The sequence below is a fragment of the Xenopus laevis genome, chromosome 6S (assembly GCF_017654675.1).
Source record: "Xenopus laevis strain J_2021 chromosome 6S, Xenopus_laevis_v10.1, whole genome shotgun sequence".
NCBI lineage: Eukaryota > Metazoa > Chordata > Amphibia > Anura > Pipidae > Xenopus > Xenopus laevis.
Genome location: NC_054382.1, coordinates 99902381 through 99926364, shown reverse-complemented (window position 1 = coordinate 99926364; position 23984 = coordinate 99902381). Strand labels below are relative to the sequence as shown.

Here is a 23984-nt window from a genome sequence, read left to right as displayed (position 1 = left end):
ATGGCTGGATTGTTATTACATATGCCCAGCTAATTACTCTGTGCTCAAATATATTGGATCCTCTTTTTTTTTATTTTTTTCTATTCCAAGAGAATCCACAAAGGTTTTTAATTCCTCCTGAAGCCGGCAGATTTATTATCCACCAGGCTCTGATCTAAAGGGAGAATCTAATTCACACACAGATCTGAGTCAGTCTAATAGATGGTTCTCAATTGTCCTCCATTGGGAAAAGGGGAGGGTTATAGTGTATGCCAGGAAGAGTCTGGGTGACTCAAAGAATGAATGACCAAAGATGTTTTCATTACCTGCCACCCACCTCATGTCAATAATATTAGGCTGAACAATCACACAGGAAACATATAAATAGAGGACAGGTGTAGGGACATCAAAAGATTCCTCTGTTGTAACCTGGACCCATCCTGCACAACTCACACACACATACAGCAGATTGGAAGAAATCTAAAGGGTAAGTGTTCTTGAACATCTGAAATAGCTACAGATCATTTGTGTGCATTAGATTGCAGTTTGTCTACTATCAAATGCCCTAACATCATGTAAATGCAATATAGATGCTCCCTGAATGGCTGAAACGTAATGAAATTCTATTGCATTGTTCCTATTATTCATTGTTATTTTATTTATTATTATTATTATTCATATTATTTAGTGGCACATAACTGACATTGGAAGAGCAGAACTCCCTTTTACAGTCTCATATCTATACATGATAGATAGATAGATAGATAGATAGATAGATAGATAGATAGATAGATAGATAGATAGATAGATAGATAGATCATTAGATAGATAGATAGATAGATAGATAGATAGATAGATAGATAGATAGATAGATAGACAGACAGACAGACAGACAGACAGACAGACAGACAGACAGATAATTAGATAGAAAGATAAATAGATAATTAGACAGAAAGATAGATAGACAGTTAGATAGATAAATAGATAGAGAGATAGATAAATAGATAGAAAGATAGATAAATAGATAGAAAGATAGATAAATAAATAGATAATAGATAAATTATATATATTGTAGATAGATTGATAGAAAGATCATAGGTAGATAGAATTATAGATAGAATTATAGATAGATAGATAGATAGATAGATAGATAGATAGATAGATAGATAGATGATAAATTGATAGATAAATAGATAGATAGACTGTCAGATAGATAAATAGATAGATAGATAGATAGATAGATAGATAGATAGAACGATAGACAGACAATTAGATAGATAAATAGATAGAAAGATAGATAAATAGATAGATAAATAGATAGAAAGATATATAGACAGTTAGATAGATAAATAGATAGATAATAGATAAATTAAATATATTGTAGATAGATTGATAGAAAGATCATAGGTAGATAGAATTATAGATAGATAGATAGATAGATAGATAGATAGATAGATGATAAATTGATAGATAAATAGATAGAAAGAAAGAAAGATAGATAGATAGATAGATAGATAGATAGATAGATAGAAAGATAGATAGATAGATAGATAGATTATATATATTGTAGATCGATTGATAGAAAGATCATAGATAGATAGATGATAAATAGATAGATAGATAGATAGATAGATAGATCGATAGATAGATAGATAATAGATAAATTATATATATTGTAGATAGATTGATAGAAAGATCATAGATAGATAGATGATAAATTGATGAGAGAGAGAGAGAGAGAGAGAGAGAGAGAGAGAGAGAGAGAGAGAGAGAGATGATGATAGATAGATGATAGATAGATAGATAGATAGATAGATAGATAGATGATAGATAGATAGATAGATAGATAGATAGATAGATAGATAGATAGATAGATAGATAGATAGATAGATAGATAGATACAGTAGATAGATGATAGATAGATAGATAGATAGATAGATAGATAGATAGATAGATAGATAGATTGATATAATGTTCTTATTTGGAATATAGAATAGATGTTCTTTCTATGAAGCCCATGTCCCAGAGTCAATAGGCAGTAAGTCAGTCCATGGGATATTGCTGGGGTGTCTGTACTTGCTCTCAATGAGTGTCCCTGATCCCAGGCACCCAGACACAGGAGAAATCCCCAAGCCAGGCTTTTGTATGACATAAATTAATATCTTGTCTAAGCCGCAGCTATAAATGAGCCCTGGGGGGGATGCTGAGGTCTGAGGATGTGGGGCAGCCCTGAGGGAGGAGAGTGCGCCCAGTCAATTAGGGAGGCCAGGCTTTTCCTTGCTATGAACTTGCCCTGCTGGGAGGAGAGCAGCTGCCACTTTTACTGCTGGATTCCCACTCTTGGAGGGACACGGGAGAGAGAGAGAGAGAGAGAGAGAGAGAGAGAGAGGGGCACGTTGGTTTCAGCAGTCCAGTTTGTCAAGCTGAACTTTCCTCACTTGTTTCTTTGAGCTGTCTGAGCCTGGGGTAGAGTGGTGCCAGGGACAGACCATGCTAAGCCGGAGGAAGGTGATGGGCAGGAGGCAGCAGCAGGTGTAACGCTTCTCACCCAGGCTCTCTCTTCACCAGGTGATTTCCCAAGGGAGAGATGCAGAGGGCAAGGGAATGGCACGCTCTCCTCGCTGTCTCCTTACTGCTGCTCACTGGCACCGGGCAGGGCATCGGGGAAGTGCGCACGGGAGACAGGAAAGCGCTGCTCGACCTCCTGCTGAAGGTTATCGGGGACTCTAACACCCACAGAGAAAGCGCAAGAGTCATTGCGCGGCGGTACAGCGAGCGGGCGGCTCTACGAGCTGCAGATCAGTCCTCCAGGGAGAGAGAAGCGTCTGACACCAAGGCCGGCACCAAGCGACCAATAGGTAAGTGGCCCTTCTGTCTACATCGTCCGATACGCGGGAGCTCCCTGTGCGATGTGCGACCCCCGCTATGCCAGGGATTTTCCACTTCATTCTAACTTGCTGCTGTTACTGCTAATAATCCTCCTGGGCTGCTGATGCCCGGCCACTGTCATAATCGCTTTATAGGAGAGATGAGCAGATCTCCCCCTGATGCTGCTCCACTTTACTCCGGGTTACTTGTTGCCAATCTCACCTGCACCCTGTGCCACCACCTGTCTGCTCCTGGGCACTGCACTAACCCTCAGTGGGGTTAAAGGGGGTGTTCACCTTTCATTTACCTTTTAGTGAAATGTACAGAGTGAGATTCTGAGGCAATTTGCAATTCATTTTCATTTTTTTTTTTATTATTTGTGGTTTTTAGGCTATTTACTTTTTATTCAGCAGCTCTCCAGGTCGCAATTTCAATACAATACATTTGTAGGCTTAAAGATGATTCCCTTTTGAAGATGGGGTCAGTGGGGTCAGTGACCCCCATTTGAAAGCTGGAAAGAGTTAGAAGAAGGCAAATAACTCAAAAACTGTAAAAAAAAAAAAAAAAAAGGAAAATATAACGTTCATTGAAAATGTTGCTTAGAATTAGCCATTCTATAACATACTAAAAGCTGACTTAAAGGCGAACCACCTCTTTAAAGCACATTTGGAGGCACATTTATGAAAAAGAACAAACTCTATGTTCACTATTTAAACCACATGCCCCTAAGTATCCTAAGCAAGTCACCAGAGAGCTGTGAAATTCCCCATATGTGGTGAGCTTTATTTTCACCTTGGATAAAACACAACCCTTGTTGCTGGAGGCACAGAGGGGCACAGCCAAAGAAATCACAAGATTTGCGAGATGTTTATCTGACACATGACAATTTTTTTTATCACGGCGGATTGTTCGCTGTCGAATTTTTGTAGTTTCGCAAATTTATTTGCAGGCGTCGAAACAAAGAAATTCACCTTGAATATGTGCCTGGCAAATGAATTCACCCATCATTAGTAGAGACATACTCTAAACAGCATTGGGACTTATGTTAGGGTCCCATCCCTTATGTTAAAAATTCCCAGTCTGTGTATGGGACCTGCTATCCAGAATGCTCAGGACCTGAGGTTTTCCAGCTAAGGGTTCTTTCTGTAATTAAAAAAATATTTAAACATAAAGGAAAACTAATAAGATTGCTTTGCCTCCAGTAAAGCTGGAATCAAATACAAGGTACAATTACAGAGAAAACGAAAATAATTTTTAAAAATTAGAATGATTTAACTAAAATGGGAGACAGCCTTCCTGAAATTCGGATCTCTCTGGATAACAGGTTTCCAGATAATGAATCCCATGGTATTTAACTGCTTAACTACTGCTTTTTGGCCACTGAGCAATGTACTGTACATAAAGTAAATAAATTACAAGCTGATCAGAGTTGATCTCGATGTTACGTGGACTGGACTGAAGATCCTTTAGCGGAGGAGTGTAGTGAAATGTCTATGTGGTCCATGAGGAATATCTTTTCTCTGAGCTGTGTTTTTACATTGCACCTAAAAATCCTGTAGAAGTGAACAGAGAGTTGAGTCATTCCCCTCTGGTGAACTATGGTGAGCTGTATTTTCTTTAACAAAATATCATTTCATCTAGTATGGCAGTGAAAGAGTAAATAGAGCTCAGTATTAGAGCGAGCCGATAATCTATGTGATGCTGATATAATATGGATTAAGACATGTCCCATGCTGCATTACAAGAATATTATACCGATACTGCAAACTGGAACAGTGAAAAGTCAATTTTATAGTCCCATGTCTGAGGCTGCCCACTTTTTTCCAGTTGGTCTCAGTACAAATGTAACAGATTTGTCTCTTTGCAGTCCCACCCACCTGTGATGTTTTCTACACTTGTAAAGTCATTTTCTCGTGGTTTTTAATGGGGAACATTAACTAGGGGCACATTTACTTAGCTCGAGTGATTGAATAGAATAAAAAATACTTTACTGAATTGGAAGTATTTTTTTGGCTACTTCGACCTTCGACTACGACTTCAGCTTCGAATCAAACGATTCGAACTAAAAATCGTTTGACTATTCGATCATTCGATAGTCGAAGTAAAAAAAACTTCGACCACCTACTTCGCCACCTAAAACCTACCTAGCATCAATGTTAGCCTATGCAGAAGGTCCCCATAGGCTTTCCTAGCTTTTTTTGATCGAATGAAGGAAAATCGTTCGATCAATGGATTAAAATCCTTCGAATCGTTCGATTCGAAAGATTTAATCGTTCGATCAAACGTTTTTTCCTTCGGTCGTACGAAGGAAATGCAGTGAATCCTTCGACTTCGATATTCAAAGCGAAGGATTTTACTTCGACGGTCGAATATCGAGGGTTAATTAACCCTCGATATTCGACCCTAAATTGATGTGCCCCCAGCTGTGAATACAACTTCCATATAGCTGCCCATCAATAGAACAAAAAAACAACAGATTTTCAGTCACCTGACCTTGCTCTGGCTAGTGATTACTAACCCAAAATATTCACTGGCACGTTTGACGTTCACAGGGTCGTATTTATATTAAGGCCCCCGAGGGCCTGTGTCTAGGGTGTCACGGTTTTGGGGGTGCCTATTTTTTACTTCTTTTTTTTTTAAACTCTCCGCCACAGATTTCGATAGGAAATCCGGTGACGGAGCTGAAGGGGTGAGGGGTAGGGGGGCCAAGGAAGCACGTGAATATGGCGTGTGACGTCACGCGCATGGCACGCTGACATCACACGCATGATGCGCTGATTCTGGCATTCCATAGCCTAGTGAGAAGCAACAATCAAAATTCTATGGTAAAGTAGTAAAGTAGTAAAGGGCAAAGTAGCCGTCGCTAGCAAGGTCGAGCTGGGGCCCACCGGGTCTGCAGTCAAGGGCTCCTCTACAGGCCCCCCTACTGTGATGCGCCTTGTCTCGCATGCACAAACAGTACCTGCTTGGCGTGCATGCGCACACAGCATGTAGCTGAAAATATATATATTTTTTTTTTTTAAAAAAGGCACATCGGGAGAGGGGGTCTGGCCCGGCGCGGGCCCCTGAGGGTCGGGCCCATCAGGTTTTTTCCTGGTGTCCAGCCGGGCCAGTCCGATACTGGTCGCTAGTGAAAATTCACCAGAAATCCAATTCACAGGGAGATCACCAATCTACAGGCGTAGAGGACAATTCACTAGCGCAAGAGTACCTCACTAACAAAGTTTCACACCCTTTGATGTTCCTAATCTCAATTCACCAAGTCGAATAAAAATTTAGGGCGAGTCGTGACTGTAACTGATTTTAATTTTTTATTCACCGTGGTGAATTCAGATTGCAGTTTTAAGTTGTTACCTTTTCCTCAACTTCATCTTGAATCTATATTTCTCTTTAAGAGCTGGAGGGTTTGCGGTTTTTTAGGGTTTAAAACAGCCTCTTTCCAACTAAGATAGAAAAGATTAATAAACGAGACCGCAGCCCTTCAGTCTCTGCCTTCTCCCACTTTGTGGTGCTCCTAGGGACATAGAAAATTAACTAAAGAAATATGTATATACAGGTATGGGATCTGGTATCGGGAAACCTGTTGTCCAGAGAGCTCTGAATTAAAGGAAGGCAACAGATTATTGTAATTTTTAAAAATTATTTAATTTTTCTTCTGTCCAGGTGTGGGAGCTGTTATCCAAAATGCTTAGGACCGGGGGTTTTCCGGAAAATGGATCTTTCGGTAATTTGGATCTGAAGTGTATTAAAAAATCATGTAAACATTAAAAAAATCCAATAAACTGGTATTACTTCCAATACGGATTAATTATATCTTAGTTTGAATCAAGTACAAGCTACTGTTTTATTATTACAGAGAAAAGGAAAATCATTTTTAAGAATGTAAATTATTTGATTATAATGGAGTCTATGGGAGAAGGCCTTTTATTTATATATATATATATATATATATATATATATATATATATATATATATATATATATATATATATATATATATATATATATATATATATATAGGTATGGGACTTGTTATCCATAATGGTTGGGACCTGGGGTTTTCCAGATAATGGATCTTTCCATAATTTGTATCTTCATACCTTAAGTCTACTAGAAAATCCTGTAAACATTAATTGGGGAATGTAATAAAAGTCGGTAACGGAAAAATATAGCTTTTGCGAACCCGGAAACTGTTTAGCGACCACTTCCGACAGTGGAAGAAGGTTTGCGGATTTTATAGTTAGTGCCAGTGCACAGTGAAAGTAATAAAACTTCGTACTGAAAAAGTTGTTATGTTTGCTCCAAAAGATTACGACACCTTCAAGCACTTCTTAAAAGTGGGCAATGCGTAATTTGCAATATGCAATTAAAATTCGCAACAGTTTAAGAGACATTATTACATTGCGAAATTAGACTTTTTATTCTTATTTGTTCTAATTGTTTTGCTCTTTGCAGCTTTTATTACATTCCCCCATAAAGGGGTTATTTACTAAAGTCCATTTTTTTTCTGGTGGACAACTTGAATTTCTCTTGATTTATTAAACCTTTATGGTGTTAAAAGTCCAAATAAAAAAGTATTCCATCTCAAACCTGCCAAGGTCATGTAGTCAATAGTCAATAGCAGATGTCCACTTTATAACTGAAGATAATATAATCAGCGCTGGATTTCGTACAATAATCCGAAGATTTTGTGGTTTTGGAAAAAGTCTGAGTTTTCAGATCCGAAAACAACATACTTTTCTAATTTTTTTCTGATCTTAACGAGTTTTATAAATAACCCCCTGAATAAACTCAATAGGCTGGTTTTGCTTCCAGTAAGGATTAATTATTTCTTAGTTGGGATCAAGTAGAAGCTACTGTTTTATTATTATTGAGAAAAAGGAAATCATTTTAAAATATTTGGATTATTTGGATAAAATTTAGTCTATGGAAGAGGGCCTTTAGGTAATTTTGAGCTTTCTGGATAAGAGTGTCCGAATAACAGATCCCATACCTCTGTGTGTGTTTTATAGTTGTAGAAGTATCCACACTCGAGTGCAAAAACATACAAATCCGGGTTCACAGTCACATCAAATATATAGAGAAATTGTCTTAAAGAAACAGTTCAGTGTAAAGATAAAAACTGGGTAAATAGATAGGCTGCGCAAAATAAAACATTTATAGCTAAAAATTTAATATATATAAAGGCTGGATTGACTGGATGTCTAACATAATAGCCAGAACACTACTTCCTGCTTTTCTCTGAGTTAGTCAGCGACTTGAAGGGGGTCCACATGGGACACAACTGTTGAGTGAGTTTGTAATTGATCCTCAGTATTCTGCTCAGATTTAAAATCAATTATGACCCATGTGGCCCCCCCCTCAAGTCTCTGTTTACCGCCTGGTAACCAATCAGTGGAAAGCAAGTGAGCTGAAATGCAGGAAGTAGTGCTCTGGCTATTATGTTAGACATTCAGTCACTCCAGCCTTTATACATTACATTTTTGGCTAATTAACTATATTAGAAACATTTTTTATTTTCCACGTCCCATCTATTTACCCAGTTTTTACATTGAACAATTCCTTTGACTGGCACACCCTTTTTTTTTAACCTTTTAGTGTCTATATATATATATATATATATTCCAAAAAAGAACCAGCAACACCGGGATATTTTCAAGATCAAAAAATGTGTATTTAGTGAAGCATGTCTTGTCTATATCCCAGTGTTGCTGGTTCATTTTTGGAAAATGTATGCAAGCTTTAACCGTGCAACTGGGTGAGGTTTTCCATTGTGTTTTCTATGGTAATTATAAGTATAAGTTTACAATGTCGACTACACATATGGGGCCAGATATTATTTATGTGTTGATATTGAGAGTTTGTGGGTAAGATTCTAGAAGCCTCCTGTACTCATGGAGCTTCTCTTATTTATTTCTAAAGTTGGTTTCCCATTGTCATCTCATCAGAAGGATGCGGTACATGATCATCCTAACAACTGAGTGTTGCTGTCTCCAGCAGGCATGCGATGAATCACACAAAAAAATTCTTCCTAGTAAAATATCTTGGGATTCTAAATTGGCAAATGTAAAAAGAAAGACTTTATTGAACAGACAACATTTGAAAGAGAATTACTGATAATGTGATGGAAAAGGAAAGAAATACATTATGGAATTGTTGGCAAGTTCTGAATGATAGACAATGATGGCATTTTCTCTGAAGCATACATTTGTTTTAACAGTACAAAGGAAACCAGTAGGAAACTGATTGTTGACAGCAATGGGGTTATTTACTAAAGTCTGAATTTTTCTGGGATTTTTTTAGTGGAAACAAAATCTCAATTTTTTGATATTTATTATACCCCGAGGCTGATAAAAGTCAGAATAAAAAAATACTCAGTTTCAAGCCTGCTGAGGTCAACGGCAGATTTTCCTTTTACAATTGGAAGATATCATGATCTGCAGTGGGTTTGGTATGATAATCTGAAAAATTTGCTGTTTTTGGGCGGTGATCTGAAAAAGTTGTGTGCTTCAAATTTCTCCACAATTTTATTGAGAATTTATAGAGTCTTCTCCTGCACCTGACTTTTCGAATTGTTTTATTGATAAATTAGGTAAAATTGTGGATGGGAGTTTGGTCGAAGTTGTTTTACTAAAATAATGAGAACATTTCAGATTTTAGTAAATAACCCCCCAAGTGTTACCCTTGTAAATATCATTAAATCAGAAAACCAACAAGATATAAGGGGTCATTTATGAGCGTTAGGGATGGGCAAATTTGACCAGTTTCGTTTCGACAAAAATTCCACGCCGGTGTAATCACGCTGATGCCCATTAAAGTCTAAGGGCGTGTCGCGTGTCAAATTTTTTTTCTGACGCGCGGCAAATTGTTTTTGTCGAAAGACGCCATACAAGTCTATGGGCGTCATTACCGCGGGGAAACAAGGCGAAAAAATTCGCCCATCCCTAATGAGCGCAAATGCAGTTTCACAAATTTCCCCTCTAGTTGTTGCATACTTGCATCCAAAGGTGCTCTATGTACTTCCATATAGTTGATCCTGGTGCCACTCAGTCCATCCTGTCTCCTGTTATGAACTGAGCACAATGTGCCTAGTAATGCAGGGGAACCCTAGAGCTACTACCACCTCCTAAGTAATTGGCTGAACACGTCATTTTGAGTCAAGCACCAGAACTGACGTATCCACATTTCCAAAACATTTTCAGTGCAATTGTGTCAGATTATCATTAAAATGAGCACATTGGCTACAATTGTGAGGAGGCGCATGGCCCCCTTACAAATTCATTTATGGGAAAATCTGAAAATACCCACAAATCTGAGCCATTTAGTTTCATTGAAAATTCATGAAACAACAAAAAATTCACCAAATGCATTGAAGTCTATGGAGGACAGTTTTTTTTGTTTGACGAACGATACATTTTTTGACGCATGACAATGTTTTTACCCATTGTCTTTTTTTGCAGGCAAACCTGGTAAAAAATGTCGCTCATCACTACTAGCTACTAGATTGCTATTAAAATGCCAAGCCCAGGAATTGCAGAACAAAAATGTAAATTTTTAAGCAAAAACAAAAAAATTACAAAAATAGACAATTTGCAAATTTTGTTTCGAATTACTGACATCTACATCTTACTAAAGGTTAATTATAAGGTGAACATGTTAAATAAGACAATTAAGTAAATTACATGTGCTGTGTTGATCACATGCCCTGAACATCTCATTGCCACACAATCGAGCCTCTAAAGCATCTTGGTAAGCTTGGCATTATTGCACAAACCACCAGTACTTGTGGCTCCGTTGCGGTTATTATAAAAATAGAAATATTTGCAAGATCTCAAGATCTCAGCTGGGTTTTATTTGTCTGACATTGGCACAGCAACATGAGACCTCAAGGATCAGGGATGAGTCTGGTTCTAATTGGACATACTTTAATTTGTCCCACTTTTTACTATGTTGATAGGTATGGTGTTATCATCACAGACTTCATCCATCTGCAAGTATGTTTTATATCTGAGGCATACAAAGATAAAGAAAATGATTGGCAGAACTCAAGTTCATTTTTTGCAAATATGGGGGTTAACCCCATAGTACCTGAGGCTTATTTATTTAAGATTGAATTTTAGTGGTTTTAGAGGTTTTTGAAACCACGACTAAACTCACAAACTCTAAAACCACGTTGGTCATTGAATTCATTAAAATATCCTAGTATAAAAAGTACGTATGAAAAATTGCGCTGATCAATGTTTAAAAAATAACATTTGTGCCAAAACCTCTAAAAATTCAAGTTTTTTTTTAAAAAAAAATTCTAGCGATTTAAAGTGGTCCAATAGGATCAGTGCAGCTCCCATTGACTTCTATAGCACCTTGGCAACTTTTACTTGGCAAAGTTTTGCCCTAGAGGTTTTCGTGGTTTTTAAATCTCTAGAAAAACCACAACTTATTTGAGACTCATGAAAAAAAAATCACATATAGATTTACATAAAGTTAAATTAAAGGTGCAAAAAAACATAGCAACCAATAAAATGTTTGCTTTTATTGCTAGTGGTACCTGGTGATTAGTTGCTATGGGTTATTGCACCTGGGAAAAATAAGGGTCTTTTATTTCATAATCCCAAAAGGGGGTTATAGAATAAAAGGTTCACAGATTTTTACAAATCTAATCACCTGTAAGTGAATCATCAGGTGACATTTACTGGTCAGCTGCTTAGATGTAAACATCGTATTCATTGCTAAGGTTACGGCACATGGGCAAACGGGGAGGACCATTTATCAAAGTCCGAATTTATCTCAATATTTTCTGAAAACAACTCCGACCAAATCCGCATGGGGTTTTTCTCCTTATTTATTACTACACTTTCCCAAAAATGTTGTTTGCGGGGAAAAATTTTTAAAAATCATAACAAAAAACTAATCGTACAAATAATTTCGATTTTCCACCTGAAAACCACAAAATCTTTGGATTATTGCACGAAACCCAGTGCACATCAAAATATCTTTGGTCACTTCGCCCATTGACTTATATGCAACCTTGGCAGGGTTGCATAAAAAAAAAATATTTGTTTTTTTTCCCACTGAAAATTCGGATTTTATAGTAAAAAAAACCTAAAATTTGTCAAGTTTTTGGCATTCGGAGTTTAGTAAGTAATCCCCTTAGTGTCTGGTATTATATACAGTATGGGAAAAACATTTTATACCAGGTCTAGTAACCCCTAGTAGCAAATCAGACTTTTTTAGCAAACCGGTACTTTCAATATATATCTGAGTGCACCTATCCATTAGTTGTTTTTTCTTTCCTGGGTTCTTGTATGATATTTATCAGGTGAGAGGTACTTCAGTCATTTAGTAGTCATCACACTGATTCACAAAATGTTAGAAAACAATATGGTTTGATTACAATTTCACTCTGTTTCCCTGATGACATGGCTTAAAACACATTGGATCTACATCACATTGCCTGGTTTCCATGTGCAGTACATCTCTTTTTTTCCAGTGGCTTCTTTCCATTTCAAATGAGCACTGTATGGCTGTCTAGAAACAAATGTGGTCAGACTGATTAATAATCTGCTGTGCAGTTAATACATTTTCTATACACAATATATCTCATTTGACCTAACTTGCTATTCCCCTTTGTCTTCCCATGGATTTGACACATAAGTCCATAAAATGACAATATTATAACATATCATTACATTTTCATATTTCAATAGTTTTATATTTAATATACATTTTCAAGTGTCAGTTTCAATTCTTGTGCTATTTTCTTGTGACCTTCTCATATCAACTAATCTCCCTGCTGTATAGCTAAGCTCCTTCTAAGGGTAAGGCCACACTAAGCGATAGCGCGGCGATTTGACTCGCGGCGACTTTTCATCCGCAATCGCTGGCGAAACTTTGGCGCTGGCGTCTATGGGGAATCGCGCAAAATCGCCAGCGTAAAAACACACGCGGCGATCTTTTTTCTATTGTCGCTTGAAATCGCCTAGCGAGGCGATTTCGAGCGACAATAGAAAAAAGATCGCCGCGTGTGTTTTTACGCAGCGATTCCCCATAGACGCCAGCGCCAAAGTTTCGCCAGCGATTGCCGTTTAAAAGTCGCGGCGAAAAGTCGCCGCGAGTCAAATCGCCGCACTATCGCTTAGTGTGGCCTTACCCTAAACCAAAAAGTTGCAGTTGCATACTACTTTTACTGCTCATCCATGTAACAAAATTTTTCTTAAAATCAAGGTCTTCTTAAAACCAGACCCATGTCTGGAAATAACTCTTTATGGATAATGTTAAAGTATTATTCTTTAAAATCTGGAAATAACCATTCACTATTATATATACAGAAGTCAACACACATTTCTCAGAGGAGACCACATAGCAACTACAAAGTGGCAAAATACAAACTGTAATGGCACTGTGAAGGGGAAAAACAACAAGCAACAACAACAACACACCCGGCATGTATTCGAGCAAAAACCCCAAACAGCAACCCATCAACATTACTCCATCACCACCACATCTACAGTAGAAAATCTGCTTGAAATAAGTATGAGTTTATGATGCATTTTCCAAGTATGAGGGGCTTGACCTTTTTCCTGGAAAAAATTAATATTATTGAAGTAAAGCAACATGTTTTGGATTAAAGCTGTGAAAAAGGAGACACAGAAATAGAAACCAACTTTTCTCATGGCAAGATTTGCACAGTCAAAGCTAGCCTGAAGTGGCTGACCACAGCTGAAAAAACTGTTACCATGACTTTAAAAGTTGCTTCTCAAGGAACCAAATTGTTAGTGAAGAAAAGGAATAGTCTCTCCAACACCTCAAATAGTCCAAACAAAGTACCAAACCAAAAGATGGGAGCAGAGTTGAGGTTAGGATAAATTAAGGACAGGCAGAATAGGTTGTTGATCCAGGAGACAGGCAAAAAGATCAGTAACAGTTGGTCACAAACACAAGGAAGTCACACGGAATGACAGAGGAATGAGTTCCGATCACTTTCCGAGGAATTGTAAAACTAAGTATCCTCAAAAGGACAATGCCCATGTACCAAAACATTGTAACGTCATGATGAGTGAGCTCAAGCAGGCATCAAAACACATTCTGGTGCAAATGTGTAGGCTATGCACAGTAGCAGGTACAAACAGCGTCAGACTGGGGAGTCTGGGCCCCACCGGGGCTGCCATATCAGGAACCCCAGCCAAAAATCCCATTGGGCCTGCCGGCAGGGCCTGCGCAGGCTGGGGTCCACTAGGTTTTTTCCCAGTGTCCGCCGCGCCCAGTCCAACTCTGGGTACAAATAATTTTTTATTTCTAAATGTAGTTATGGAAAGAGTTCTGACTGACTGGTAAAAGAGCTTATGCCCCGATAGGTGAAAAAAGTGGAAGAAGGCATCATATCATTAAACAAAGTTCTAGAGTGGTTTGAAAATGATCATCCCTTGGCAAAATATACTTAAACTGAAACTTCCTTCCCTGTACACAGCTGTTCCACAGCTGTAAGCAGCCCCACAGATGGAAGCACTGTCTGTCATCAAGGTATTAGTAGAATATGCTTATTTAAGCCGTGTAACATATACGCAAAGTAACAGTCAGACAGGGCAAGTTGCAGTCTGGCACTCTGTCTGCATCACTTTGATAAAATAGATTTTCCTGACCTACTTTAAAGCTGAATGTTATCAGTGCAGCAGCTGGAGTTAATAACTGATTTCAGATGCACCTGATCTGGGATAAATTATTTTACCAAGGGAAAAGTGTGCAAACATGGAATATTTAAGTAAATCTTGTCTATAGATTTTTATATAACTATACTTTTAGGGGTAAAGTATCAAAAGAAGAATGAAAGTTTGCATAGTAAGTTGGTGCTTAACTGACTAAATGAATGGAATATTTAAGCCAATCAAACTGTTATGTGATTGTACCACGGATGATCAACTTGGCAAATTCCATGGGTTTGTAAAGGCATGATTGTACAAATATGCTATTAATTGGCCTGACGTTTAAATGAAACATCTTTACACCCTGTACTCATCTCCGCTTTGGACTGCATGTAGCTAAGGGCTTGTCAATGTTTTGGTTCAGGAATAGTCAGAATTGTTAAGTACATTATTTCGAGGGGCGCCTGGCAACGCACGCAATATGGCAGTGCCCAGGGAACAATCGTGGCACAGTCACGTCATCATGCTGGTATGCAACGCCAGCATCAATGCGCACTGCTGTGGCACCAAATTCAAACTTAAATAGATGGCAAAGTGCTAGATTCATTGCCCGTTATTAGGTTCTACTTTGTATGTTTCTGGGTGCGCATTTCTTTATCTGTGTACTGATTCTTGATCCTGACCTTCGGCTTTTCCTTTTACTACGAATCTTTGCTGCCTGTACTGACCCTCTGCCTGGATATGACCACAAACTTGTTTAACCCTTCGGATACCCTGCTTGGATCTAGTTACCCTTTTGCTTCTTCCTTGGTCCCTACTTCAACATCGGAGCCGGCAGGACCTCACAATTATGGTCCAGATTAGAGACTTCTTTGTTCTGACAGTTTTTCACATTTACTATGGGTCGAATATTGAGGTTAATTAACCCTCCGCATTTCGTTCGATCGAATGATCGAAGGAAAAATCATTCAATCCAACGATTAAATCCTTTGAATCGAAGGATTTTAATCCATCGATCGAATGATTTTCCTTCGATCAGAAATTACTTAGAAAGCCTATGGGGAAGGTCCCCATAGGCTAACATTGGTGCTTGGTAGGTTTTAGCAGGCGAAGTAGGTGGTCAAAGATTTTTTTAAAGAGACAGTACTTCGACTATCGAATGGTCGAATAGTTGAACGATTTTTAGTTCGAATCGTTCGATTCGAAGTCGTAGTCGAAGGTCAAAGTAGCCAATTCGATACTTCACTCGAGCTAAGTAACTGTGCTCCTAGGTCCTTTTGATCCTTCTTTGAAAGAACATTTTACATCTATTTAGCATATGCTGTACTACTCCCTTAGAATCAGTTTAACAGTGGTTTGGGACAAGATGAATTTCTCAGAATGCACAGAACTTTGGTAAACAGTTTGGCTATTTTTATTGATTCAATAAGCTCCAACATATTTACAAACAGCTGTAAAATATTTCAAAGCAGTAGCGACAGTAATTCTAGGCGGAATATTTTCATTCAGTAACTTTTCAGTATTACTATCCCAGCACAACTCATGCTGTTTATTAGGACTGTACATGTGTGATCAATTTATTCACATCTTCAATCGAATTTTCCAGTTGTGTACAAACAAGATATTCTGAGAATTTTTAGTTTCATTTGAAAACGTCTTGATTTTTGTCATTTCTATGTAGTGGTGTGTAATTGTGTATCTGTTTTCCATTTATGTATGATTGAATCGGTAATTTATTTATGTGTATATTTATTTGTAAGCATAGTTTACTTGTCCTGATTGGTATCTACACCTGTTTGGTTTACCTGGCATGTCATAGGGGACAGTGTGATGTCACTTTTTCAAGTCAAAACACCATTTACAGCTAGGCTAGATAATAAAAAGCAAAAACTATCCACAAAACAATAGCTTGATTTACAGATTAAATATCTTTTAATGGCTCTAACAAAATATGTTAGCTGGGACCTATTTTCCCATTTGTAAAGAAAAACACCTAGGGGGTTATTTATTAAAACTCAATTTTTCCTAGTCGAGTATTTTTTGTGAAAAAACTACAATTTTAAGAGAAACAAAAGTCACATTTTTCGAAATATATTATGCCTCGAAGCTCATAAAAGTATGAATCCGAAAATACTCCATCTAAAACCTCATTCATTTAAAAGTCAGTGACAGCTGTCCCTTTTACCATTTGGGAGTGCTGGGGTGTTTAATACTGGTTTTCACTCGAAAACTCAAATAAATTTATTTTTCGATAAAGTCGTATGTTTTTTTTTTTCAATCCGATTTTTTCAACCTGAAATATTAGTAAATAAGCCATATTTGTGGATAGTATTTAGGTCAAGTTTGTTTATGGTAAAATATTGTCAAAAAAATACTAATTTTAGTAAAAGCCACCTAGAGTCTAAATAGCAATATCCTGAAGGTCCTAATGATCAAAGTAAAGGTCTGTAGGGGCTGCATATGATAAAGTGCTTTAAGATAGAACAGTTTTCACTCACTTCATTTTTATTTTTAATAAATGACAGGAGTATTTATGTTTAAATTGTTTTAGCCTTGTTTTAACACAGTATGGAAAACCTAGAAGGATATATAGAAACTCTAGAAGACTAAGTACTGCCTCCATGGTAACAGCACTGTGGATCAAAATCATATTTAATCTTTTTTATACAGAAACTACCATAAACAGTTATAAACAGTGATGTGCAACCATTAGAACTCCAACTGTTCTGAAGTGACAGAACATAGTCCCTGCTTGTAAGGGCAGTCAGTGTGTGATAACATCAGTAGTGTTTAAGGATGACTTAAAGAGTCTCAGAAATAACCACAAACCACCAGGAAAGGAAAACAGGTATTGAGGAAGAACTCAATAAGAATCAAAAAGCTTCAGAAAAAATAAGAAATTGCAGACTGTTGATAAGCTTTTCTCCATGTATCACTCATAAAACAAAATATTATTTTGTACTCTCTAGATATAAATGTTTTCCCAGACTTTGAAGTGGGGTTTAAGTGGTTTCTTAAGAGTAGTTCATTTTCCAGTTTATGTATCATTCATTGATCATTGATCATTCAGCTTGGCAGGTACTTGTAAATTCCAAAATGATGGGACATGCTGGAATCAGTTTGGCACATCCAATTGCTCCTTCTGTAAGTCTTACACTCAAAACATGAATGAATTTGTTTGTAATAAGAAAACACATTATCTTAAGTTCACCACTAAAGTATTAAATAATTCAAAAAACGAGGACTATTTTAGTAAGAGTTTTTGTAACGTTGTATTAAATGTGGAACACCAACCCTCATATGAAATAAAAGGCACTAAGTTTGCCCAGGAACAGTAACTTATAGCAGCCAATAAGATGTTTGCTTTCAAACAGGTGACCAGTAAATTCTACCTGCTATGGGTTACTGAACGTGGGCAAACTAATTTATTACATAACCACCCAAGTTATAACAGAAGTTTCTTAGCATATAAATTAGACAATAGGTAAAGTAAAAGTACATTAAAATGCCATTAAAGACACATTTCTTTAATTCTGCCTCTCTTTCACAAGATGACTGTGAAATTATATATTTTTTTTAAACTATGGCACTAGTCAGTGGTCAAGAAAATTTAAATTGCCAATGTTATTCTTTAGGACATGAGGCTATTCCTTTATCACTGTGTTAGTTACTGTTAGTGCATTTGTGCATATAGTTCTTTTGTCTTTTACTTAAGGTTGCCTTGTTATCTTCTCTAAAAATTTCTCCTTGGCAAAACTGTTGAATATTTGTATATTTTGGTTACATATGATCCAGTGCACTGATTCTTTAGGATTTAGTCAGATTACAACAGATATGTGTGGGGCCATGCCTTGCAGAAATCATACAAAGAAATATTCATTTATTTGATTTATTTATTGGCTTTTTATCCACAAGAAAATAATCATTGTGCATTTTATTTCTTTCTTTCTTATTCCCTTCTCTACAGTGAGGCATATTTTTCAGGACCAGATAGCCCCCTTATTAACTACCTGAAACTATGGAAGCTGTCTTTATAACTCTTGATAGCTACTTTATTGTAGGTAGGTCCACTCCCTAGACACAATTATGGGTGGAAAAGTGTATATTCTTTTGTAAATCAGCGCACTGTAATGTTGTGCCAGTCGCTGTTAGGGCACCAGGCACAAGGTGATGGTGAGGGTTATCTTAAGATTCAGATTGTAGTATCAGTTTTAGTTTTTGTCTGGTGTCTGACAAATTACTTTCAGGTTATGTATTAAAGGGATACTGTCATGGGAAAAAAATGTTTTTTCAAAATGAATCAGTTAATAGTGCTGCTCCAGCAGAATTCTGCACTGAAATCCATTTCTCAAAAGAGCAAACAGATTTTTTTATATTCAATTTTGAAATCTGACACGGGGCTAGACATTTTGTCAATTTCCCAGCTGCCCCATGTCATGTGACTTGTGCCTGCACTTCAGGAGAGTAATGCTTTTTGGCAGGCTGCTGTTTCTCCTTCTCAATGTAACTGAAGGAGTCTCAGTGGGACATGGGTTTTTACTATTGAGTGTTGTTCTTAGATCTACCAGGCAGCTGTTATCTTGTGTTAGGGAGCTGTTATCTGGTTACCTTCCCATTGTTCTTTTGTTTGGCTGCTGGGGGGGAAAAGGGAGGGGAGTGATATCACTCCAACTTGCAGTACAGCAGTAAAGAGTGATTGAAGTTTATCAGAGCACAAGTCACATGACATGGGGCAGCTGGGAAATTGACAAAATGTCTAGCCCCATGTCAGATTTCAAAATTGAATATAAAAAAATCTGTTTGCTCTTTTGAGAAATGGATTTCAGTGCAGAATTCTGCTGGAGCAGCACTATTAACTGATTCATTTTGAAAAAAAAATTTTTTCCCATGACAGTATCCCTTTAAACACAGTGTTTAGACACTGGTGGCCCATGGTAAACAATCAGAGTCAACCTCATTTTTACTTTCAAACTAGTGACCGGATGATGCTAACTCCTTATTCATTGCTATTATTTCTGGGGCAAAGTTTGTGGATTTTATATTGTGCTTCAGGATACTTAGAATACTTAAAGATGACTGTACAATTCTTTGGATCCTGTAGGAGGAAACCCTCGTTGCTGCTATTACTACTTTTATATTTAAAACAGTTATATAATCTAATAAAAGAACAGTAGCATTATGACTCAACCATGTTTATAAATAAAAACTCAGATATATTAAGTCTAAACATTGCAAAACAAACACGTGATGTGATGAGCTGCCTGTTGCCGAGCTACAGTAACATATAATATGAAATAAAAATGTTATTATAATCAAAGCTAGACAAAACAATATTGTATTGTATGCTATTTTTGTTATAGCCTACAGCCTACAGTCTGGAAACCAAAATACTTCTATAACTCATGCTTTTTATGCAGTTCATGTGTTCTGCTTATATAACAGTTGTGTTTGTGCATCACACTGCTGTGACTATTAGGTAACGATTTTGACCATCTAGCTAATGTGAAGATCATCTAGAAAAAATGTTGTCATGCTAATGTTGTGAGGGTTATATGCTAGATCAGGGGTGCCAAAAAGGTAGATCAACCTTTAGCTTGTGAGCAGTAGATCTCAAGAGACTGTCAACAGCTTGTCTAAAACATCCTCCTATTTCATGCCTTTCATTCAGATATTTATGTAAAGGTTACATAAGAAATGGTGGTTTGTAAAATACAGCAATATACATCTTCCCATAAATAAATATTTAAGTAATATTTTCCATGGAACAGAATGCCAACAATGCCTTTTTGGATGTAGAGCATAATGGGACAACATCACGGGGGAGTTCTTTATAAACTTTTTCTGATTTTTTTAAAATAAATAAATAAACCTGACCAAACTAGAATCCATGATTTGACCTTATTTATTATTAAAAAAGCACAATTTAATCATTGGGGGAAAACTCTATAAAATCGAGCAAAAACTCAAATATTATGATTTTTTCTGAGTTTTTCCCGAATTGTACGATTTTTTTTTGTCTTTTTCCAGAAAAGCCAGAATTTTTCTGATTTTTGCCCGAAAAGCCGAAATAGTTGGATTTTCGGGTTAATTCCAGCGCAGATCACAGAAACCCAAATAGGATAGGGACCTCTCCCATTAATTATATAAACTCAGCAAGTCTAAGGGGCAGATTTACTAAAGGGCAAAGTGGCTAACGCTAGCGAAAATTCGCCAGTGTGATGTAATTTTGCCACTTCGCCACGGGTGCTGGCATAAATTCGCTAGCGAAGTAGACCTACTCTAGCGCTACTTCGCACCCTTACGCCAGGTGAAGTTGTGCTCTGGCGAAGGGACGTAACTACGCTAAATCAAGTTGTAGATTTTCGTGAACATTACCTCTATCACCAGACTTTACTTCGCCACCTCAGACGAGGCGAAGTGCAATAGAATAGATAGGGATTGATCCAAAAAAAGTTGAAAATTTTTCTAAGTCCCAAAAAAACCTTGTCGTCTTTTACTTTTTATAGGGTGATAGGCTGGAAAAGATCGAATTTTCCCTTCCCCCTTACATTTGATAACATATGGCACCTAAACTATACTGTGGGCACATGTGTAGGGCATTAGAAAACATTTATTAAGGTTCCCTGGTCTTGTGTAGTGTAATGTATTTGCTGCTGCATATACGGCCATTGTACTTTAACTGCACGCCGAATGCAAATTTGCCATTGATAGCGTAACTTCGAACCACTGATCGTAATATCACTAGCGCAACTTCACAAACGATCAGTAACTTGTGCTCAACTTCGGATCTTTGTGAATTTGCACAGCCCTGGTGAATCTATGTCTGGCGAAGTGCGGCAAAGCAAACGCTGGCGCAACTTCGGAGGTAAGTAAATTTGCCCCTAAGATGGCAGATTCCATGACCTTCGGCCTTGTGTTTTTATATGGTCATGAAACTCCTCGGTAACTTATAATATCCTTATATTTTACAAGATGGGGTACTTTATTCACTATATGAATTTAATCTATGAAATTTAAATAAACTCTTGGATATAATACTGTATTAAGTCAAATCATGTCCTCGCTTTCATATTTTCTTTATAATGAAATTTGCAATGTTGGAGGTCCTAGCAGTTTAATGTTAGAAAACTCTGTATTAGTGCAGACATGTTTTGTGAGAAAGCGTGAGAAAAGAATTTCAAACAAGAACCTTGTTCCTAAAGTTACCTGTCTTTAAAAGAAGAGATAAAAATGAGCTTAAAACTTTTGAAGCAGATGCTCTAGGTATGCTGAACACGGAAAATGGTCAGCTAACTCTGATTTTCTATCAAGCAAACCCGGCAGTATTACTTTTCAATATATTCCCAAAACATTCAAATTAATCAATGCATATGATTTTTTAATACACCATTCATTAACCTAAAACATTTTTTTTTCCATTTATGACATTTATTCTCAAGGGACTATATCCCGGAAGCCTACAATGCTGGTGGTCTTAGTGGACAGATGAAGGAATACTCTGGATTAGTGATAGCTCCTTTGCGAGAAAGCAGATCTTTGAGATGGACTAAATACAGAAGCAGACCAAACAAGCTGTCAAGGTTGTAAACAGGAATTAGAGGGACATTTTAATGGCTATCTCTCTTTTATGAGTACAGTTAAGCAGGTGCTTTGTTAAATACTTGGGATGACTTACTGGAACATACTGCAATTCTAAAAAGTTAGCCATAACTAGGCATTTCATCATACATCCTTAGGGGCAAATTTACTAAGCGCCGAACGCTAGCGTCAACTCGCTAACAAATTCACTAACGAACTCTGGCGTAAATTTGCTAGTGTTACTTCGTACCCTTACGCCTGGTGAATTTTCGCTATGGACGTAACTACGCAAATTCACTAACGCGCGCAGTGTACTGAACGCTACCTTTTATGCTAGACTTCCTTCGCCACCTCAGACCAGGCGAAGCGCAATAGAGTAGATAGGTATTGCTTCAAAAAAAGTTCAAATTTTTTCTAAGTCCCAAAAAACGCTGGCGTTTTTCTATATTATGGGTGATAGGCTGAAAAAGATTGAAATTTTTTTTGGGGCTCCCCCTCCTTCCCCCCTACATTTCCTAACTCATGGCAAATTAACTATACAGTGGGCACATGTGTAGGGCAAAATAAAAATTTTATTTGATGTTTTGAAGGTTTCCCAGGCATTTGTAGTGATTGCACGTATTCCTCCATTGAAATTTGAATTTGGCGCCGTATGCAAATTAACCATCGCTAGCGTAACTTCGCTTCGCTTAGCGAATCAACGCTAGCACAACGTCGCAACCTTACGCTACCCCTGAGCGCAACTTCGGATTTTAGTGAATTTGCAAAGCGCTGGCGAAACTACGCCTGGCGAAGTGCGGCGAAGTGCGGCGAAGTTACGCCTGGCCAACTACCAATCTTAGTGAATTTGCCCCTTAGTGTTTTTTTAACAGATACGTTAAGGGCATATTTTAATAAAATTCCTCTAGTTCCCAGATAGTAGGAACTAAAGTAACTGTAACATAAAAATGGAGTGCAAGATAAACAGCACCTGATTTATAATTACAGAAAATGCTTTATTTCTCAGGCCGGCAGTGGCACTTTAAAGTAGAGGAAATGTCAGAAACAGGGGCCTGGATGCAGGATACTCTTACATTTAAAGATAACTTTCTGGAATTGTTCTTGTGAATACACTTCTCACAAACCTCTTAAGCCTTGAGCTCTTGTTACTTTGACCTATAATCCATTAATACAAAGGGTGCCATTGATTAGAAAGGCATAAATTGTAGTACTATGCCTCATTTACTTAAATTTGCGCTATGGATATGTCATGCCTTATTTATATACTGTATCCTTCATAAATCTGCACTTGTACAATCTGCTGGCAAATACAATTATCGGCACAGGAGTATGCATGGATCCAGCTGTGTTGCTGTACAGCTGTAAGTGCCCAGGTCTTGGCTTCTTCTGGACATCCTGAATTGCGGCTCCTGTTTGTGCCAAAATGACACCTTTCTGATTATAAGATGAACTGTGGGTGAAAAATCGAAAGTCGACCACACCTCTATAAAAATATAAAAATCTATTTTATTTGTGGCTATTGAAAGCCTATGATTAAGGACCTGATGTGTCCAAAACGCGTCAGGTGATGTGTCTATATGTCCTTATTAGGGATGTCGCGGACTGTTCGCCCGCGAACTAGTTCGCGTGAACATCGGGTGTTCGCGTCCGCCGAATGTTCGCGAACGTCGCGCGACGTTCGCCAATTTGGGTTCGCCTTAGCTGGCGCTTATTTTTGACCTCTCACCCCAGACCAGCAGATACATGGCAGCCAATCAGGAAGCTCTCCCTCCTGGACCACCCCCACACCCCCTGGACCACTCCCCTTCCATATATAAACTGAAGCCCTGCAGCGTTTTTTCATTCTGCCTGTGTGTGCTTGGAAGAGCTAGTGTAGGGAGAGAGCTGTTAGTGATTTGAGGGACAGTTGATAGTAACTTTGCT

At 37.6% G+C, this 23984-nt stretch overlaps 1 protein-coding gene across 2 annotated transcripts in view; it reads left to right on the top strand.

Annotated features, from left to right (window-relative positions):
• Positions 1 to 306: 306 nt before the first annotated feature.
• LOC121395158 (protein ALKAL-like) overlaps positions 307 to 23984 on the top strand; it is a 45660-nt gene continuing 21982 nt past the window's right edge. The window contains exons 1-2 of one of the 2 annotated variants that reach the window (XM_041567869.1): positions 307 to 466; positions 2548 to 2837. In XM_041567869.1, the coding sequence (XP_041423803.1) occupies positions 2567 to 2837 (271 nt within the window). In that variant the 5' untranslated portion in view covers positions 307 to 466; positions 2548 to 2566. Of the gene's footprint in view, positions 467 to 1894; positions 2838 to 23984 lie in introns of those variants that run through there. The other variant, XM_041567868.1, reaches the window with a different exon arrangement.